This window comes from Cornus florida, unplaced genomic scaffold (genome assembly GCF_030987335.1).
Source record: "Cornus florida cultivar Cherokee Brave unplaced genomic scaffold, ASM3098733v1 CherokeeBrave_3.0.0_Hap2_Chr03, whole genome shotgun sequence".
Lineage (NCBI taxonomy): Eukaryota > Viridiplantae > Streptophyta > Magnoliopsida > Cornales > Cornaceae > Cornus > Cornus florida.
The window spans coordinates 8,255,454-8,277,604 of NW_026775573.1; the positions used below are offsets into that span (position 1 = coordinate 8,255,454).

The 22,151-nt window shown below is 37.6% G+C and overlaps 1 protein-coding gene across 1 annotated transcript; it reads left to right on the top strand.

Annotated features, from left to right (window-relative positions):
- Positions 1 to 556: 556 nt before the first annotated feature.
- Positions 557 to 20,350, top strand: LOC132299319 (nucleolin 1). Its single transcript, XM_059795851.1, has 9 exons — positions 557 to 1,101; positions 14,213 to 14,313; positions 14,399 to 14,762; positions 16,734 to 17,612; positions 17,762 to 17,819; positions 18,092 to 18,150; positions 18,260 to 18,366; positions 18,480 to 18,567; positions 19,688 to 20,350. The coding sequence occupies exons 1-9, from the start codon at positions 967 to 969 to the stop codon at positions 19,985 to 19,987; spliced, it is 2,091 nt and encodes a 696-aa protein (XP_059651834.1). The 5' UTR covers positions 557 to 966; the 3' UTR covers positions 19,988 to 20,350.
- Positions 20,351 to 22,151: the final 1,801 nt, after the last annotated feature.

A 22,151-nucleotide genomic window follows, 5' to 3' on the forward strand; every position in this document is an offset into this window, starting at 1 on the left:
GTATTTATAAAATTGAGAGTAAAATTATCATTTCATTTATAGTAGTGCAAACATAAAAAAAACGTAAAGTACTATTTATCTTTATTTCATTTCCCTTTCCATCCACTTTTGGGATGAATGTAAAATAGGAGCTGACAAAATAGGCTCTCCCTCCAAACAGTTTTTTATCCTATCGAGGTGTTAAGCTTTGTATTTAAAATCTATTTTTTTCATTTAACAAAAATAAAAAGAGATAAAAAAAAACACAAACATGCAGACTCAATTTTATGTTAATGTATCTTCCTCAAATAATTCGGTTAAATAAGTGTGACAGTATTATTTAAGTGGTAAATGACTAAGCCTTAAGTGTCCACGTTCGAATTTACTACTAAATCTCTAAACATTGCTATGTAAAAAAAAAAAAAAATGCAAATAATTACTGATTTATTCTATCAAATAATTACTACGTAGTACTGAAGTATTACGTTATTTTATTGAGCGTTACAATATTATTTTATTTATTTATTACTAGTATTATAAAGAGTATTCCAATTGCCAAACAATATAAGGACAGTCCATCTACACTTGGGTACACCGACTATCCTGTGCTCGGTTATATACGAGACGTAGGGTTCGACAATGTTCTTTTCAGTTACAAATCCATCCCCAGAAGGTTTTTCTGGGGGTTTCTCTTCTCCATTAAAATGTGAATTTATCCGGATTCACAATCCAATCTGAGCATTTTTTCTTTCACTTTCCCGAGAAAATAAATCTTCAACACATCCGTATTTGCAATTCTCTCCACGTTCACCCATTGGTGAATCGTTCTTCCAACAACTTCACTCATCGTTGGTTATCTATAAAGGTTGAGTTAGGGTTTTGCATATTTATTATCGAACTATATCTATTGAGTCTTATATTGCGATTCGAATAAGTTAAACGGTAATCCGTGGAGGCCAGATTGGGTTTTGTGAATCGGTATCGAAGATGGACGGTGCGGATCGAGACGATGATCGGACATTTAAAGTTAATTTTTCCAGCGATGGAGCGGCGAGGTTGCGAGATTGTGTGAAGGAGAAACTGAAGGAGTTCATGGGGGATTACACTGACGACACTCTCGTGGTATGATTTAGGGTTTAATTGTCTGTGCATATTGTCGAACTAGAAAAAAAGAATTGAAATTCATGTAAATATGAGTTACTGGTATGTTGTTGAAGTGAGAGAATAGGGTTTTGTTATGGAAGGAGCTTTATACAGGGATATGGATTTTTGCTTCACTTGCTTCTACGTCAATGTCTTTATTAATTGGGGTGAATTATATTTTCATATCAATCTATAGAGATAGTGAACTTGTTCAATTGGAGTGTTCGGGAATTGAATTCTGCTTTCCTAGCTGTACTTAAAACGTTACTTCCTTGAATTGAGTTGCACATAGTACTCCCTGAATATCCTTTATTCCAATCATTGATTGTGTTTCGCAAAGGTCAAGCATATTGGAGGGGTTTCAGAAAAACAAAGTGAATTTTTGGTACAAATGTGATACTAATACTATGTGATCATGCCTATCTGGTATCAACAACCAATCATAATGCATCACCCTTGGATAATCATGTTGAATCTGTTAGCTGAAGCTTTGTTTTTAAAGCCGGAACGAACAACTCTGTTGCTAACGTAATAAGTGTCTGATTCCTTATTGAATTGACATCTTCTTGTCATATTGGTGATACTTGCACAGTGACATGGTATCACTGTTATACTTGGGTTTTTCTAGTCAAAAACTCAACATTGTGTTGGGTGTTGGAACAATGACCTATTTTTATGAACCTCTTCAGCTATTTTCCCCTTCAACTGTAATTAGATTTTGGATTTTCAATTAAGACTGTTCTTTTAGTTATGAAAAGCAATAAATTGTTTGGAAAGTGAGTTGAAGTTTGACTTTCCTAGTTATGCTTTTACCCCCTTTTTATAGTCATTATTGATAATATTGTGGCACTTTTTTGGTTTCATAGGACTAAACTAACTATTTATAGATAATTATAAACAGATAGGAAAATTATCTTTGAGTTTCATTTGTAATCACTTTTAGACACTTAAACTTCATTTGTAGATTAGTGGAGTTGGAATTTGAGTTGGGTGCGGATATTTGCCTAGGAGAGAACTTACATGACTTTTTTGGAAATTTTGATATAACTGGATTATTGGAGTTTTTTGCTTTCCTTCTCTTGTATCCTACTTTCAAATGTATGGATGGCAATGGGGCGTGTTTGACCAAACCCTACCCTACCCCATTAAAAAAATAAAATAAAATAAACTCCATGGTCCATCACCAGCCCAAACCCGGGATGGGTTTTTGGTAACGTTAGTATCCCTTCCCTGGTAAGATATTTGGGATTCCGTCTCCGCCCCATTTGGCCACAAATGGTTCTCATTGCTCTACTCAATGAACATGCAACCATAGATCTGCTCAAATTCTCAATGCTCTAATCTCGACAAAGAAAAAGAGAGGGAGAGATAGAAATAGAGAAAGAGAGAAATGGAGAGACAAAGAGAGATGGAGAAACTGAGAGAGAGAAATAGAGAGTATTTACTGAAGAGAGAGAACACCAGCCTTTGGTTATCGGAGCATGCCGGTCTCTTGCTTGTCAGAACTCATGGGCCTCTTCATCATCGGAGATCATGCTGGAGTGTGGGTGTGGTTAATGCGGTGGTGAGGTGTGAGGCAGTGAGGTGAGGAAGGAGGAGAGCATCGTGAGATTCAATGAGCGGTGGTGGTGATTTGGGGTTAAATATCTTTTATACATACATACATACATACATAAATATATATATTTATACATACATACATAAATATATATATATTTATACATACATACATACATAAATATATATATTTATACATACATACATATATATATATATATATATATGTATGTAATATGTATGGGGTACAATCGTAAAAAGGGTCAAGGACTTAAGGGTATTATGTAATGGTACTAAATAATTGAGACGGGGCGGTATTCTACTTAACCCCATACCCGGCTCGGGTTTTGATTTAAAATCCTAAATCCACCACTATAGAGTAAAAGGGCCTCCCATATTTGTCTCATTAGGGGCGGGGCAGAAACCCGCCTGATCGGTAGAATTTGTCTTCCCTAGTCAAATGGTGTATTTACACAAATTCATATTCAATGCGAGCGACTCACTTCTTCACAATATAATGTAACAAAATAATATATTAAGATAGTTTCGTATGAACTTATTATTATTATTAATTTTTGATAAATAAGAATGTATTAGAAAGCGGTCAAAAGGGGATCACATCCCAAGAGAACTACACAAGGCCAAATGTAAACTCTCAAAGAGCCCATAAAATCAACTATCTCCTCTAAAGATTTATAATTTCTCCCTACAACCTAACAAAAAAGAGTGGTAGTAATGGAGAATTTATAATGGATCTATAATTCCTTATAATGGATCAAGAATATTTCTCTCCCTAACTATCAATTTGATTTTTTTTTTTTTCCTTGACAAATGAAACGCCCACACATTTTACCCTATGGGAACTTGTATTCTCTATCTTCAACTTTGGAAAGTTGAGGATATACCATTAGGTTATAATTCTTAGTGGTTGCTAATAGGATTGTTGGACACCTATGAAGTAGGTTTACTTTTATAAGGGAGTCATATCAATATCTTATCTGCAGATTTCGTTACTCATTGGATATTTACAGAAGGGAGTTGTATCAATATCTTTTTTTTTTTTATGATAAGTAAATTGTATAAAAGCGTTCAAAAGGGGAACGCATCCCAAACTATACAAAGACAAAACGGAGCTAATGAACTCAAAGAGCTCATAAAATCAACAATATCCTCAAGAGAGGAGTAGTCTCTCCCTTGACCCCAACAAAACAAATTACAAATGATAGAAAATTTTAACACCCCAATGGAGGATTCCTTTCCCTCAAAAGATCTTCCATTACGCTCTCTCCAAAGGCTCCACCAAATACAAAAAGGGGTCACCCTCCAAAAAACTCTGGCCTGAGCCCCCACCCATTGGCCCCTCCACATATCTAACAACTCCCGAGATGATCGAGGCATGACCCAATGAATACTAAACAGGCCAAACATCAAACTCCAACAATCATGAGCCACAGGACAGTGCAACAAAAGATGATCCACCGACTCCCCATTAATCTTGCAAAGACAATACCTATTAACAATGATATGCCTTCGCTTCCTCAAATTGTCCAAAGTCAAAATCTTAATCCAAGCTGCAGTCCACACAAAAAAGGCCACCCTAAGAGGCGCCTTAGACCTCCACACCGTCTTCCATGGGAATGAGGTACCATGAAAACCAGAAAGGCACACAAAAAAGGACCGGACCTGGAACATCCCTTGAGAAGAAGGCACCCAAATCAAGGAATCTGCCCCAGACCCCTCCACCTCTTGTCCGTAAAGGAGAGCCAAAAACCCAGTGACATCATCCAGCTCCCAATCCTGAAAAGCTCGCCGAAAATGCACATCCCAAGACAACCTTCCACTATCAAGGCGATAGTAGTCAGCAACCATAGCATGTTTGTCAACAGCAATCCTGAAAAGCTTGGGAAACAAAAGGGCCAAAGGCTTATCATCACACCATGGATCCTCCCAAAACCGGACATTTCTTCCATCCCGAACTCTGAATCTAATATGTTTGGAAAAGACATCCTACCCCTTACCAATGGCCCTCCACACCCCCACTCCGCTAACAAACCTGACTGGTCTAACTGACCACCCTCCTCTCTCCTCCCCAAAGCGACATGAGATGACCCTTCTCCATAATCTATGTCTTTCCTTACCAAATCTCTAAAGCCACTTACCAAGAAGAGCACAATTGAAAGGGGCCAATCTCCTAATTCCAAGCCCTCCCAACCGAATAGGCCTGCAAACCTGTTCCCATTTGACAAGATGATACTTGAACTCTTCTCCGCGACCCCCCCAAAGGAAATTACGTTGGAGCATTTCTAGTCTTCCAACAATAGAGGCTGGAATACGAAAAAGCGAAAGAAAATACGTTGGAAGGCTTGACAAAGTGCTCTTCACTAACGTAACTTTACCGCCCTTTGACAGATATTGTTTTTTCCAACCCGCTAATCTTCTCTCAACCCGCTCAATCATCGGGTTCCAACTTCCCACCCTCTTAGCCGAGTCCCCCAGCGGCAAACCCAAGTACGAGATGGGAAAGCGTTGCGTCCCACACCCTAGAACAGCAGCCAGAGTGTCCACCTCCTGAACCTCCCCCACAGGAACAATCACACTCTTTCCCACATTAACTTTCAAACTAGAAATAGCCTGGAAACAAACCAAAATACATCTCAGATACCTCAATTGGGATACATCAGCCTCACAAAAAACAATAGTGTCATCCGCAAAAAGTAAATGAGAGATCTCCAACTGCTGAACTGATTCAAGGCCAATCTTGAAACCCCTAAGAAAACCCAAATCCACCGCCCTTCTCATCAGCCTGCTAAGGGCCTCCATAACAATAATAAAAAGAAAAGGGGAGAGAGGATCCCCCTGTCTCAACCCACGAGAACTACCAAAGAACCCCGAAGGAGAGCCATTCACCAACACCGAAAACCTGACAGTGGAAACACAAGAAACAATCCACTTCCTCCATCTCTCACCAAAACCCATCCTCTCCAACAGATAGAACAAGAAATTCCAGCAAACATGATCATAGGCTTTCTCAATATCTAGCTTGCACAGAACACTAGGAGTCCCACTACGAAGTCTAGAATCCACACATTCGCTAGCAATAAGGGCGGAATCCAGAATTTGTCTACCCCCAACGAAAGCATTCTGGGACTCAGAGATAACTCCATCCAGGACCTCCCTCAATCTAAAGGCAAGCACTTTTGCAATGATATTGTAAATGCACCCGATCAGACTAATGGGTCTAAAATCCTTGATATTAGAAGCACCACCTTTTTTTTGGAATAAGGGCAATAAAAGATGCGTTAAGCGATTTCTCAAATCGCCCCGTGGAATGGAACTCATGAAAAGTGCCCATAATCTCGTACCGGACCACCTCCCAGCTTTCCAACAAAAATCTCATCGTGAAACCATCCTGGAGCCTTATCACCATTGCAACTCTTTAAAGCCTTCAGCACTTCCTCCTTTAAAAAAGGATTTTCCAGCCCATCTCTCTCCAAGGCAGAAATAGAATCGAAATGAAGACCATCTAGACGAGGTCTCCAACGAAGAGGCTCAGAATAAAGTCTTTGATAGAAAGAGACAATAGCACTTCGCACCTCCTCCTCCGAAGACACACATCCGCCCAATATGATTACTCCTCCTATTAGCATTAGCAGTTCTGTGAAAAAACTTCGTATTACGATCCCCCTCTTTGAGCCATAATGCCTGAGATTTCTGACGCCACGAGATTTCCTCCAAAAGAGCAATCTCCACACATTCTGCCTGGCAAGCTGCTCTTCTATTGCGTTGAGATTCCGTAATAGCACCCTCCCCTTCCAATCGATCAATCTCCACAATATCAGCCAAAACCCTGTTCTTCCTCCACACCAAGCTTCCAAACACCTCCTTATTCCACCTTTTAAGATTTGTTTTCAGGATTCGAAGCTTTCTGGCAAGAATATGGCTCAATGTACCCACCACCAGATTCTCCTCCCACCAAGAATGGACAAATTCCTGGAAGTTATCCGCACGAAGCCACATGTTCTCAAATCTGAAAGGAGTACTGCGAGATCTCAAACCTCCACAGTCCAAAACCAAGGGAATGTGATCCGACGTCACCCTAGCCAAAACTGCCTGAACAACATCCGGGAATTTCTCCTCCCATTCACTTGAAATAAAAAATCTATCAATGCGAGAGAAGGTTGGAACTTCCCTTCCACTGGACCAAGTGAAGGAAGCTCCCTCAAGAGGGAGATCAATAAGCTGGTGGCCATCAATAAAATCAGAAAAGTGCATCATAGCCTGAGTCCACGGGCCAACTGTAGACCTCTCCGCCGGGGATCTAACCACATTAAAGTCTCCTGCCACACACCAAGGAAGAGACCACCTCCCCTTCACCCCACTCAACTCCTCCCACAAACCATCCCTCACAACATCATCAACCGGCCCATACACCCCAAGAGAAGCCATCCTCCTCCATCACAAAAGCACAAGATAAAGAAAATCTCCCTCTGCAAACATTAACTTTAGTCAGCCATCTCCTATCCCACATAATAAGAACACCTCCTGAAGTCCCAACAGCATCCAACGCCTCCCATTCAACAAAGCGGTTGCCCCACAGACTTTTCACCACACGATCAGACAGAGAATTAATCTTTGTTTCTTGAAGACACACCAAGTGCACCCCCCATTTCCTCACTGCCATCTTCACCACCATGCGCTTGCTCGGATCGTTTAGACCGCGGACATTCCACGATAAAATTCGAAACTTCATGAGGAAACAATCATCCCCTTCACCCCCCTACCCCTCCCTCCTCCCTTAGCATTACCCCTCTCCTTCTCCCCCCCACTCACCCTATCATAATTCACATCACAGCACAGATTCTTAGCTCCCTTTCCCCTTTTCCCGGTGTCAGGTTCTTCTTCTTCCTACTCCTCCTCCTGGAAAATTGAATCATCTCCCCTTCTCTCCCCTCTGCCGTGGCCTGAAGGATTGCTAAGGCTTGATCCCGCTTTCCTTTGCATGAGACACCCAGTAGATCACAAGTAGCCCCAATGTTAGCCTTGACCCAATCCAATCCAGTGTCCTCACCTTCCTGCCTACACACCTTGCTGCCCATCTCCTCTGGATGAACTACAGCCAAAGGGTCCACCACCCCCAAATTAGCAAAACCCTCCTCCCACAAAATCATATCCAGAGAACTCCCCTGATCCACTCTGCTCCCATCTGCCATACCTCCCTTGGCCTCCACAGCTTCATCAACAGATGATATCCAGTCCTCTCTATAATCCAACACATCATTCTGTGTGACCGGGACCGGGTTACAATCTACAGTATGGTCATCGATCGAAAATCTGTGCTTCTGCAACTCCTTCACCAAAAGAGAAGCTGATTCCTCGCTGAGGGAAATGCGGATATCCAGAGAACTCCCCTGATCCATTCTGCTCCCATCTGCCATACCTCCCTTGGCCTCCACAGCTTCATCAACAGATGATATCCAGTCCTCTCTATAATCCAACACATCATTCTGTGTGACCGGGACCGGGTTACAATCTACAGTATGGTCATCGATCGAAAATCTGTGCTTCTGCAACTCCTTCACCAAAAGAGAAGCTGATTCCTCGCTGAGGGAAATGCGGATATCTTTACCCACACAAACAGTCACCACATCAGGCACAGGATCCTTCAGACAAGCCATTGGATCACCCTTAAAAGAAGAACACACCCCTTCCGATCCACCCAAACGAAGCTTAGCCGACCTGCCCATCTCCTCCCCTGAAGAATCATACCTAGACGCTGAGGAAAATTCCGAACAAGTCTCAGCGATCCCTACAGAGTGTCGATCCACATCCCTGTCACCAGACAAGCAAACCGTCCCATCCCTTTCTGACGGCCCAACAATCCCAAACTCCGAGCCAACCGTAGAGATCAACCCTTCCACCAAGTCAACCTCAACAACCGTAGAGATCAGTCCTTTCTAACGTATTCATAGTTTAAAAATAAAATCTTTTATTTCAAACACATGAATGCAATATTTCTAATTTAATATCATGGTACGATTTTTATGTAAGGCGTAAAAGGATTTAAAATACTTGGACTTCTTATAGAAAAAAGAGGCAGATATAAATGTACTCTAACTCTGTCTTAGGTTCATGCCATGCAACATATAATGCCAAAGGTTTGTTTGTTTCTAGTCTTCTCTCAACACCCTTGATAAATGGGGACCACATTGAGTAATGACCACGGTGACCTTACTGATATATATTTTTTTTGATGCTGTCTTTGATCATTATGTATTTGACCTTGCAATAGTTTTTTTCCTTCAAGATATAGTAGTGGTTGCACTATTTGTTTCAATTAGATATTTTTTTTGGTCAGTAGTTACTTATTAATACTCAAGGTTGGAAAAGTGAGTGGAAGGAATAACAGAAAAGAGACATCCCTAGGGAAGGGAACGGTCTCTTACTTTGTTTATGTTTCGTTGAGTGGAAGGGATAGTTGAAAGGATGGATGAGGTAAGACCTTCCTTTGTTTGGGTAGAAGAAAGGGAAGTTTGAGATTTTATATTTTCTTACTTTTATACTATCATTATATAAATTTTCCAAATTAATTAAGGGGAATAATGACTTCACATTATACATAATAGTAATTCTTGTCTTCCCTTCTCTCTTCTGTCCAATTTTGAGGGGATAAAAATTTAGGAGGGATGGCTCATCAATCCATCCTTCCTTTCCCTCTTGTTTATCCTACCAAACAACAGAAACTTGCTTAATTCCTCCATCATTCCCTCCTACCAAATGGAGCATATCTTTTAAAACGCACAAGTTGAAATTTGGGAATGGGTTTGTTTGTTCCTAGTTAATGACTTGTATGAATTGCAGTTATATCTAGTCCAGTCACCATTGGTATCAAAACATCAATATTCCTACATCTCTCCCATTCCCCCATTGGTGGATTGTTCTTCGCACAACTTCACTCACCACTGATTATCCATAAGGTCCAGTTATTGTTTCACGTGTTTATTTCTTGTTTGTGTATTGAACTATATCTATGGAGTTGTAGATTATGATTAGGATAATTTTAATTACAGTCTATGGAGGCCAAAATGAGTTTGTGAATTGGTTTTGAGGGATGTCCTAGGAGGTGGACGATGCGGATCGAGTTGATGATTGGATTTTAAAGCTTAATTCCACCGGCAACTGAGCGGCAAAGTTGCCAGAGAGAGTGAATGAGAAGCTGAATGAGTTCACGAAGGCTTACACTGACGACACTCTTGTGGTATAATTTAGGGTTTAATTGTCAGACACTTCTCCAATAAGCACAGACACTTCTCCAATAAGTGTCGTGGATGAAGGCTTACACCACGATACTCTTGTGGAATAATTTAGGGTTTATTTATCTGTGCATGCTGTGGAACTAAGCACGGACACTTCTCCAATAAGCGTCATGGCGGTTTCGGACATAGTCCGGACATATGTAGAAGTGTCATGGTATTTCATTTATTTTTCTTTGGTTGGACACAACAGTGATGTGAAACAGTAGGGACCCATTTGAGACACTCCAAGACGCGGCGGGACAGTTTTGTAATAATTTTTTTTAGAAGAATGTGATTCTGATGCAATTTTGAAATATATTATGGGTTAATTAGAAAATTAAAATAAAATTTTAGAAAATAAAAATAACAAAATCTAGCTTTAAGCTCCAAATTAATAATTTCATTCATGATAATGTGGATAAAATGAGCAAAAATTATTTTCTATATATAATAATATATTATATTATTATTTTTTGTGGTATCCTTGCCGTATCTGTCCCCTAATTATGTTTTTATCTATTTATTTATTTTTTTAATACGAGTTGCTGGTATGTTGTTGGAGTGATAAATAAGGTTTGTTATGGAATGAGCTTAATATAGGGATATGGATTTTTGATCCATTTGCTTATATGTCAATGTCTTTTTTGTTATTTGTGTTGAATTCTTTCTTTCATATCAATCTATAGAGGCCATGAATTTGTTCTAGTAGACTCTGGGAATTGAACTTTGCTCTCCTGTTGTACACGTAGTGTTCCATTCTTTGCCTTGAAGTGCACATAATACCCTCTGAATTTCCTATATTCGTATTATTGATTGTGTTCAGCAATGGTCAGTCAATCACACGGGAGGGATGTCAAAAAAAGAGAGAAATTTTGTTACAAAGGCGATACTATGTAATGGTGCCTATATGCATCACAGTGTTGGATTTGTTGTGCACCAATCTTAATGTGTGACAATGTTAGTGAAGGATATAACTCCCGAGGAGAGTCATTTGGCCCAAAGAATTGGGATTTGGAAGAGAGGGTGATAATACGTAGGCACAATGACACGATATCTTTATCAAGAATCCAATTTGCACTGGGTGTTTGAACATTGAACAATTTTTGTATGTACCTTTTCAGCTACTTTTACCTTTGAGTGTAGTTTCATTTTTCATTTTCTATTTAAGACAGTTCCCTTGGGTATGAGAAGCAATAAGTCGTTTGGAAAGTGAGATGAAGTTTGAATTTCCTATTTATGCTTTTCCTCCTTTTTGTAGTCATTTTTCTTTTTTCTTTTTCCCAGCTGTGGATATGTGCCTAGAGAGCTTATGACTTTTTGGAATTTGGGATATAACTGAACTATTAAAGTTCCTTGCTTTTCTTCTCCTATATTTTACTGTCAAATGATGAATTTACATAATATGAATATTTAATCCGAGTAAGTCCATTATTTGTAATATTAAATAACAATAGAATGTATTAAGATAGTTTCCTATGAACTTATTATGAATCAGAGATATTGATCTCCCTAACAACAATAGGATTGTTGGACTCCTATGAAGTAGGGATACTTCTATAAGCGAGTCATATCAATATCTTATTCATATGAGATACTGACACTCTTTGGATAATGCACAGATAAGTCTCTGATACTTTATAATCCGCTCATAATTTGCAAATAGAATTTTTTATTTCAAAGATATAGGCAGTACTTTTCTGAGATTTAGAAAACGTGCTAAAATGTGATATTTTCTAAATAATAATCATTGTTGGGTAAGGTTTAATAAGGATTCCAAATACTTGGACACTTTAGGGAAGGTAAAAAGAGAATTAATTTTTTTTTTTTTGATAAGTAAAAGGAAAAAAGAGAATTAATATAGTCCGAAATCCAAAGTCCATGCCCATGCAACATATAATGCCAAAGGTTTGTTTGTATCCAAACTTGACTAATGACCGTTGTGGCCCTACCTTTGGTAAAATTCTTGGCTGCTGTCTATGATCATTCTGTAGTTACTAGTTGATGTTACAATAGCTGTTCTCCTTGAAGATAAAATAATGGTCGCAGTTTCTTTATTGGTTAAATAATTAGAGAATGCAGGGTGGTTTCATGAATTTTCAGAAAAGAAGAAAGTTCTGAAAAAAAGTTAGATGGTTGATGTTATGGGGAGTTTTTTAATGTTTTAATAGAAAAGCAGGTCAGTGTGTTTTTTTTTTTAGGTTAACTGTTTTGATGCTCTACATCCTCTTTCTTTTGGTGGCCTTTTTTTTGGGTTAGAATAGCATTGGAGTAAGAGATCGTGTTGGTTAATAGATTGGTCCATTTGGAATGGTTTAGCATGTGCCTCTAGGGTGTGCAATTGCTGGTTCTTTCTGTGGGATGTGAAGTGGCCTAGTGTTGCGGCTGGTTTCCTCTCTTTTTGAGATCATTGGGTAATGGTGAGAGTGAGCTTTTGAAGTTACTTTCAATATTAGTTAACATATGCCATTTCCCAAACTCTTCTTTGGTTAGATTGGAAGGGAAAACATGATTTTTTTGAAGGTTGAATCTTTCTAGAAGTTTGTGATGTTTTGCTAAAAACTTTTGTTTCCCTTGGTCTTGGTGTTTAGAGACGTCGAATTTGTTTTGTTGGTTTCTTTTTCACCATAACATGGGTCTCAGAGATTGACGACTTTGATTTTATTTGCTAATTTTCTAAACTTTAGTTGGGGTCTTGCCATTGCACAAAAAAAAAGAAAAAGTTGATGGTGCCTCCACATTACAGATTCAAGCCAAACAGTCTCTCTTATATCCCCCTCCGCATAAAGATTTTGAATTTTTAAGGTAGCGGTAAAATCCTAGAAGAAAATTGTAGATTTGACACTAAGAATAGTCATTTGTACAAATAATGGCAGAAGTTATTTTTATACCAGTGTATCCCTAGCATCTTGTATTGGTGGCATCAAGACTTGGTAATTGCATCAAGGTAATTGAATTTTTTGATGTGATTGTCTTCAGATGTTTCCCTCTCCCTTTTTTCTTTCTCTTATGATGATTTAGTTCTGGAAGTTTGTTTCTGAATAACCAAATGACCAGCGAAAGATAGATCTTAGTTAAAAATTTAATGGTTGATTTCCTGTTGTGCTTGCACCAAGTATTGGTACATTTGCTTGGTTGTTAAAATTATTTTTTGTGCTTGCTAGTTTTTTTTTTATTTACTTATCAAAAAAAAAAAAAAAATTAGTGCTTGCTAGTTTTAGGTTTTAGTCTTCATTAGCATTATGGAAGGCATCAAGAAAGGTCTTTTTGTACCAAAATAGGAATAAAACAATGCAATGTAGTCCTTGAGCCATGTATGCTCAAATACTACTTTTGGCATTCATTGCTGGAAAAAATAAGTTGAGCTAGTTTCTTAATTGCTGGCGGTTTTGATAATGTTGTTTAGCCCGAGACACACTTAATATTTAATGCTCTTGAAGTGTATAGTCTTTGCATGGGGCTTAGGGTCATTGCTTGGTGCAATGGTAAAAGTTGAGCTATTGAAAAGGCCTGTTTAAACCTGAGAGTGGCTATTTGGCACAAAATATTGCTGCAGATTGGTCTATATCGTGTATGCTCAAATACTACTTTTGGCATTCATTGCTGGAAAAAATACTACTTTTGGCATTCATGAGCTATTGAAAAGGCCTGTTTAAACCTTGAGTCATGTATGCTCAAATACTACGTTTGGCATTCATTGCTGGAAAAATAATTTGAGCTAGTTTCTTAATTGCAGGCGGTTTTGATAACGTTGTTTAGCTCGAGACACACTTAGTATTTAATGCTCTTGAAGTGTATAGTCTTTGCATGGGGCTTAGGTTCATTGCATAGGTGGGATGGACACTTGGCAATGGCTGTTTAGTTGGGATGACATCTAATCTGTCAAAGGGTTTTGTATTTTAACTCTTATCAGTTTTTACTTTTTATTGTATACTTCTTTCTTTCCTTTTTCTTTTTCTTTTTCTTTTTCCCCTAGGAAGTCCTTTCTTCATATATTCGTAGTGTTTTTGGAAGTTTGCCCTGTTATGCTGTCAAATCTGCCAAAGGTTTGCAGTTCATGACCATTTAATTGCCTTTGGCTCTGTATCTTGGATATGAGGTTTTGCATGTCTCACAAAAGTGGGACATATTTTCTGCTTATATGTGTGGAATTTTGGAACTTTTCATCATGCTATACAAACATAGCTGACCACTTGTCTAGACTGATGAAAAATTTACTCAATTTCCTTAAATGCATTTTGCAGGAGTATGTGATAGTCTTGCTTAAAAATGGTAGGCGCAAAGAAGAAGCAAGGAATGAGTTGAATGTCTTTTTGGGTGATGACAATTATTCTTTCGTATCTTGGTAATTGATTTCTATTGAGTTCCTAAAGCTACTGAGCTCCAAGTTATTTTCATTTCTCAACACTAATATTGTTTTTTTTCTACAGGCTGTGGGATCACTTAGGATCAAATGTGCATCTGTATGTACAACCTTCAAAATCTTATCCTGATGAAGCAGCCAAAACAAAATTAATGTCTGTGGAGCAGGCTGGAAGAAATGATTCTCAGCCCTTGGTATCTAATTCTGAAGTAGGAAAGTCTAATAAAATATTGAGTAACCGGCGGAATAGGGAGTGGAAAGGACTAATAAGGGATTCAGATGAACCACCGCCTCTTCGAAGCTCTGTGAATGACAATGCTCGTGCAGAGGAGAGAACTTATCACAAAGTTGGTCGTGCAAAACGATCTCTCTCTCCCCAACCTATGGTTCAGAAGAAAAGAAGTCGGCCCGACGAAGGACAAGCAGCAAAGGTTTGAGTTTTATTTATTTATGTCATTCTTATGAGAGATATGGTTATATGTTTCATAAATTTGGAAAAGTTGATTTCTCTTACCTCTTTAGATATCTTGAGATTATAAGCTTAATTGATTTTCATGAAAGCATGTTGATACTCTTTCCTTTATTAATTTCCATGGACATGTCATCAATTATATGCTTGGAGCCAGTGTTCTTAAAATTTTAGAATAGGAAATGACTTGACAATGGTTATCATTTTCATGCAATTGTTTGAGCAGCCTGTGTATACCCCCTTTCACTTTTAAGGATAGTGAGTTCCTTTTTATTTCTTCTAATTTGTTAATATTTACTAGCACATTTACTGCAAAACTGAGTTTATTGTTATATCTTTTTGTATATTATTTATTTCATTGATAGTTTTATTTGTGGCGATTCATGTCTAAAAACCAAGGAAATTTAAACTGAGTTGGAGCCTCTCTCCTTCTAGTAGAGTAGTTTTGATTTTTTTTTTCCCCTCACAAATTTTGAATGTGTTGACTGAGTTCTGGTTGGATCTAGGATATAATTTATTTATTTCTTGTTCTCTTTTACCCTTTAGATCACTGGGTGAGAAACTTGGTGGATACCAACAATTAGAAAGGTTAAACGGTGGAGTTTATAGAAAATCAACATGAAATGGCTAGTGAGTTTTAGTATTTCAACATTTTCTGCTTAATTAAATAACTTGGTAATCAAGTTGACTTTTTTAAAAGATAACTTTATCTTTACTTTCTCTCTCTTTTCTTTTGGTTATGACTGATAATATATATATACATATATATTTCATTATTGCTTATGGTGCATTTTTTAAATCTTTTATTTAGATACGGAAAGAACTTATTATATATGTGATTTTTTGTATACTTTTGAAAGTTAGGTACATGTATGGAAGTGGCATACTACATTTTTTACATGCATTCAGGATACTTCGACCCATCTCAAAAAATTTCAAAAAACACATGCTCACGCACACTAAGACAGAAATTCCACTACCAGTCCTGTCTAAATGGCTCATGTTCTGACCAGCTACTGTACCTAGTTGATAGGCTTGTATGTTCCTGGATAAGCCAGGTTTAGTGTCGCATTTTGATTGCAAAATCTTAGTAGTATGCTTTTTAGCTTATAATATTTCCAACAAAGGGTCTAGTGATGGATCTTTCTGGACCTTCTTCAAGTTGCACATCTGGTGCCAAGTATATATTAGTTTATCATGCCTTCATAACAACAGGCTGTGAACTTTTTCAAACGTTTTGCATGTGTTCTTCAATATACTTATTTAACAGTAAAAATGGTTGCCTTCAACTCCTAACCGCACTTTGCAAAGCATGCTTGTTAATCATCATTGCAACATGGGTGCACACTTTCAGCATATGGTGGACCTAACATATTGTCACTTTTGGATTTAGTTCATTCTGTTTTAAAGAGTTTCAAGCACATCAAAAGTAAAGAACTGATAATATCCCTTAATGATCTTGAATGATGAATATGCACACTTAGAGAAGCATTATCTCCCAAGCATTGTACAACTCAACATTACATAGTACATATAATTATTTTCCGATTATCAGAATGAAGAAAATATTTCATGGGCCCATGGAAGTAAAATGATTGATTGTTTTGTATGGCATTGCGTGAGGTTTTATTTATGTTGCTTGATTCATAAATCTTGTCTGAAATAAAAAGGCATTTCAAGATTCCATTTTATGGTGATCATGGTTATATCTCCTCATAACATCACTTTGTTTAATCGTATATGAATTATGATCTACTAACTTGAACTAATTGAGAAACCAACTGGACAAATGCCCTACTGCTCGTTCATGTTTGAGGATTTTATGCCATCATTTGCACATACAATGTAAAATTAGGTTCATGCTCCTTAGAGACTATACACCTTGCCCATTGTTTCTTGACATTTTCTCATCTATTTGTTTGCTTTTTGGCAGAGGGAAGCAGTTTCTCAAGCAACCATTAATGCTCCTCGAAGGCTGCTGCAATTTGCAGTACGGGATGCAGTGGGCACTTCAAGGCCCTCCAAGTCAACAACAGAGCCTGCATTGAAGCGCCTACGTTCTGTGGTTTCTACAACAACTGGTGATTCGTCTCTTGAAGATCGTCCCCAAAGAATTCGGTCAGTTGCAAGAGTATCAAATGGCATGGCAACTGCTATTAAAGCTGTAGCAGAAGCTGCCAAAGGTGTAGGAAAAGTCAGATCTTCAGTCAACGTGTTTGATCGGCTTGGTCGAGGTACGGATAAACCACAGGGCAGTAACCAGCTAAAAGAATTTAGGGAAGCTGCTGTCAAAGATGTAGAAGGAGATTTTGATCGAATTCCAGAGGAGACCCATTCCGATTATCTTCAAGGAATTGACTACAGAGGACAGTATGTTGGAAAAATGACGATGTTGGAAAGTGATACTGGTATGGCTTCTGATTCTGCGTCTGATAATGAAGGATATGATGATATCAATGTTATGGGCCGTAGTCTTAAGGATGTTTCTCAGACTGGCACATCTGGTGGAAACAAGGGTGACGACTCGCTGATGGTGCAGTACAGTAGTGTAGCTGAGAACGCTGATGAAATTTCACGGAAACTACGAAGAGATCAGGATCAACCTGCTTCTGTAGCAAACACTTCACGTAAGATAGTGAATATATCTGTGAATGTAAATACGTGGAAACCATCTCATTTTCAGGAGCAGAGGGAGACTTCAGAAGTGGATAGTCGGAAATCTGTACAGGAAAGTGAGGAAGGTGATGCTGGCAAATCTGGGGTACGTTTGATGAAGGAGAATAGCAACCCTGTAATGGTTGATAATGGAAATGTAAGATATATGCCTGATACTTGTGTACATGCATTACAGATGTGTTTTAGTATGTCCATGTGGGCGTGCGTCTGCGTGAATTTTGGTTCTCTGCTATAAAATTTGTGCCCTCGTTGTAACTTATTTTCTTTATTTTCTGTACTGGATAGGCAAAACCTGCTGTTGTTACTGGGACAGAGTCTCAGAGGACACTACCATCCGCTACAGGTGGGTTTTGAATTTTGTACTGAAGTTTTGTGCAACTTTTTTGGTTATTTAAGAGCAAAATTTGATGCATTTTTTTTTTTTTTGGTAGGTTTATTATCAGTTAAAAACATATTGGTTTTTGTTCCTTTTTTTGGGTATTCACAGGATCCTTTTAATTTACAAAGTCCTTAACGCCACAACTCTTTTTTTTTGGTTGGGATATGTTTATACACCACATATAATTTCCCCTGTTCTTGAATTTTCTAATTGTTTGGGTGGCTGTGCTGTGTCAGGATATTCTGCTGGTCGTCCTACAGAAGATGCTGATTCGCGTACCATTTTTGTTAACAATGTAATTCACGACTATCCAGTCTATCCCTGATGCTAGACCTATCCTTCTGGATTAGTTAGAAAGGATAACATTCTCAATTTCATGCATAATTTTTTGTTGGCTTTCACAGGTTCATTTTGCTGCCACCAAGGATAGTCTTTCTCGTCACTTCAACAAGTTTGGTGAAGTGCTCAAAGTGGTTATAGTAACTGATGCAGCCACAGGGCAACCCAAAGGGTGAGGTGTTTCATATACAAGTTCCCATCTACCTTATTAATGTCTAAAATCTATCTGTAAAGACCAGTGCATTCTTGTTGGTCATTCTTTGCTAAATGATGTTGCTTGAGCAGGTCAGCCTATGTAGAGTTCATGAGAAAAGATGCAGCGGAACATGCTTTATCTCTGGATGGTACCTCCTTTATGTCACGCATTCTTAAGGTATGCTATGTTCTGTTAGAAATGGTCTTTGAACCTTTTCCTGTTAAATTATATGCGTTATTGTTTGGGTTGATTTTTCTGGTTTCTATGAAAGCTCTCAAATGTTTGGTAGTTGTCTATTGCCCTAGCTTTTGAACATCCGTTTCTGGTCTGTTGTTTTGAATAAAAGTAATCATATCAAAACAAGGTTTTGCATTTGATTGGTCAGAGGTTTAATACCATATCAACGTTGCTGCTTACTGACAGTGGTAAGATGTGTTGTTGGAGTGCTCCTCTGACAAAAAAAAAAGTTTTGTTTTAATGTGGAGTGCTGTTTCAGCAAGTGCTAAGGTTTCTAGGCACTATGGTGGATTTATTGCTTGTTATGGTACACCAATTGTCAAAATGCATGAGTAATGTTCTGCTAATGTTCCTATAACATGTGCCATTGATGTGTGGCACCTACCTTGCTGGAATAAGGGGTGTTCCCATTCAAGTCATTGTAAAATATAACTAATGTGATGCATCAAATCCTAGGGCTGCTATAGCTGGTGGTGAATGGTAATTTTCTGTACTTGGTAGTCTCGTAATAAGCATTGTGGAAACTACTCGTGCAATTGTACTACTCTTGTCCGCGTACTAGATGTGAAAGTATAAGCAATCCAAGGGATGTGAAAGTTTCATCTGCAATTTGTAATGCTTGACACATGAAGAGTCTCATGGCATCACTATTAGATTGTTTCAAAAGTCAAAGGACGAATATCAGAGCATATCAGTTCATTTAGTTGCAAGTGAGTCAATTTATGGAAAATCTATAGATGAATTAGGGGTCTGTTCTCCATGTTACCTCATCAAATCCAGGTTTTTGGCATTGGAATTTAAATGAAATCCCAGAAACATTGTTGGTGTCTGAAGTTCTATACACAAAACAAGCTGGATAAAATAATGTGAAATGTGATATTTTCATGAATGACAACCTGTACCTTTTTTTATATTTGGTGTGTGTGAATGCACCAGACTAGGTCGTTAGTAGTAGTCACCGTGGCAGTATCTATGCGTGCTAATCTATTCATTTGTTTGTTTTTTATTTCACACAGATGTTTTGTTGAAAGAAAAATTTCTCCATGTGCTTTTGTTGCAGGTCACGAGAAAAAGCTCTGCTCATCAAGAAGCTGCACCTATAATTGCATGGCCCCGCATTGCACGAGGATCGCCGTTTGCTGCTCCTAGATTTCCCAGAGTTCCTTTCCCAAGAGGTATGCCTAATGTGTATAGGCCTAACCTTTCAATCAAACCTGGTGCGAGGAGCATGCAGTGGAAGCGGGATGCGCAGCCCACTCCACCTGCCAGTGGGACTCCAACATCCAGTAACGTTACTCCTCGTAGTCTCACTTATGTCCGAACAGAGACTAAAACAAATGTGAATTCCGAAACTGCCTGAACAGACACGAAAACAACTGGGATTCCTGGAACCGCATGATCAGAGTCTAAAACAAATGGGAATTCTGGAACTGCCTAGTTCACCAAATTATCTTTCTTGCCGGAGTCCCAATTGCAACTGCTCCAACTAAATGTAACCCAACACATCATAGTTTTGTCACCAGAACGCTATAATCTTGTGTGGTTGGGATATTACTTGGGGTAAAGAATGGAAAGAAAAAATAGTATTGTTTTATTTTGTTTCATTTTTTTGCGGGGAGGCTGGTGGTGAATTGAAAAGTGACATCTATGTCTTGAATAGACTTTTGGACTTTTTATTTGCTGATTAATCAAATTTCTAGTTATACTGTTAGTAGTAATATAAGGTTAGTGACTGATGAATTGTTTCTCTCTTTTCGAGTATTTATATTTATCCATTTTTCATTGATAATAAGTAAAAAAGATATGCTCTCTTTTGCGGGTGTGTGTATGTATGTACATATGTTTTTTACTTGGTTGTTTATTATGTTTGACATGGTAATCACATTAGTCTACCTTCTCGTCGTTGGTCATTCTTGAACTCTCCGTGGACACTCATGTCCAACTGGCTTTACCTGCGCTTATGTGATTTGTGGCGGTGACCTTTGACTTGAATTTTAACGATGCCTATAATTGGAACGAAAGGTTTTCCGGTCATGCATTTGAGCTTCTGATTTTTAAATTTTCTTCCGTCCATTACAGTAATTTTGTTTTCTTGAAATTTTATTTACAAATATAGCATTGTTGGGATTTGTATGCCCGCAAAATTCTTAGTTGAATTGTATAGACATTGTTCCTTATTTGAAATGATATTTATGTATTATACACCTGGTTAATACTAATGTAGTATGTTTTTTGATTTATGATGGAATTGAATACGTTCACTTGGTTGCAATAGATATTTATATGTATTTGATGATGCAATCATAAATAGTTCATAGTTGGTAATTAAAGATGGATTCTTAATTAACTATGACTTGAACCGGATCAGCGCGATGGGTTGAGATATATTGCGAGAGTCGTCATATGCAATTGCTTTCTATCATCATCATGCGGAACCTTTGAGATTCTATGACCGAGTAATTATGTAATTAATAGTTAGCGGGTTATATTCTCACTTTTTGTATCGTTGTTACTTGTATTTATTTTGTATTGATTATAGTTGATCACAACGTATTAATCATTTTAGACAAAATAATTTTTATGTATTATTTACTAAATAAATAATTTTTGTCAAACAAATATTTTATTGTAATCAAATCGAGAAATAATCAAGGAACCAAAATAAAATATATTAATTATGCGGTCAGATTGATAACTACAATTATCCGATAGCTAATTATACATATAGGGGTCAAAGTGCAACATTGACTTAGTGGTTATTTAGCATCTAATTGAAAGTCAATTAATTTTTTTTAGTGGAGTAGAAATTAATTTATCAATTAATTGAATTAGGTCACGGTATAATGGACCGGGTCAATTATAAATTAATTAGAGCCAAGAAGATAGTAAGTCCAAATGATTCTCACCTATAGCCTAATTTGATATTGGAGATATATTAGATTAGAAATAACACTTTAATTATTAGAGATTGATAATTACTTTTGACACACTATGTGACTATAAATAAATATATGATATGTATTGTTAGTAAATTTTTGGGTATCATTAATGCGTGAAGATAAATATTTTCTCTAGAATTTTAAGGTTATGCGTTCTCATCTAATAGAGGCTTTTACAAGTGGTCTTTCATGGAGGCATATTGGCGATTCCTAAAGGCATAACTACAATGATCATGGTGGTGATCTACTGAGGAACAGGGAGCTAAAGTGATCTTCATAAAGGAGAATATTTCCTTTGTGAATGGATTTGAGATTTTCACAAATCTTTAAGTAACTTTGCTAAACTTTATGACTTCATCATCATCTTCTTCTTGCATATAAGTAGCTCTTAAAGATGGATCAAGATCATTTGATGAAAAACCCATATCCAGATATGATTTTGATCCCGATGGATTTTTGTCTTTAATTTACTCCAATTTCTCAATAATAGTTTTGCACTTTTCCTCCTTAAATAATGTGAATACAAATGATATTCAACAAAATATAAATAAATAAATATATATACACACACACACACACAGCATC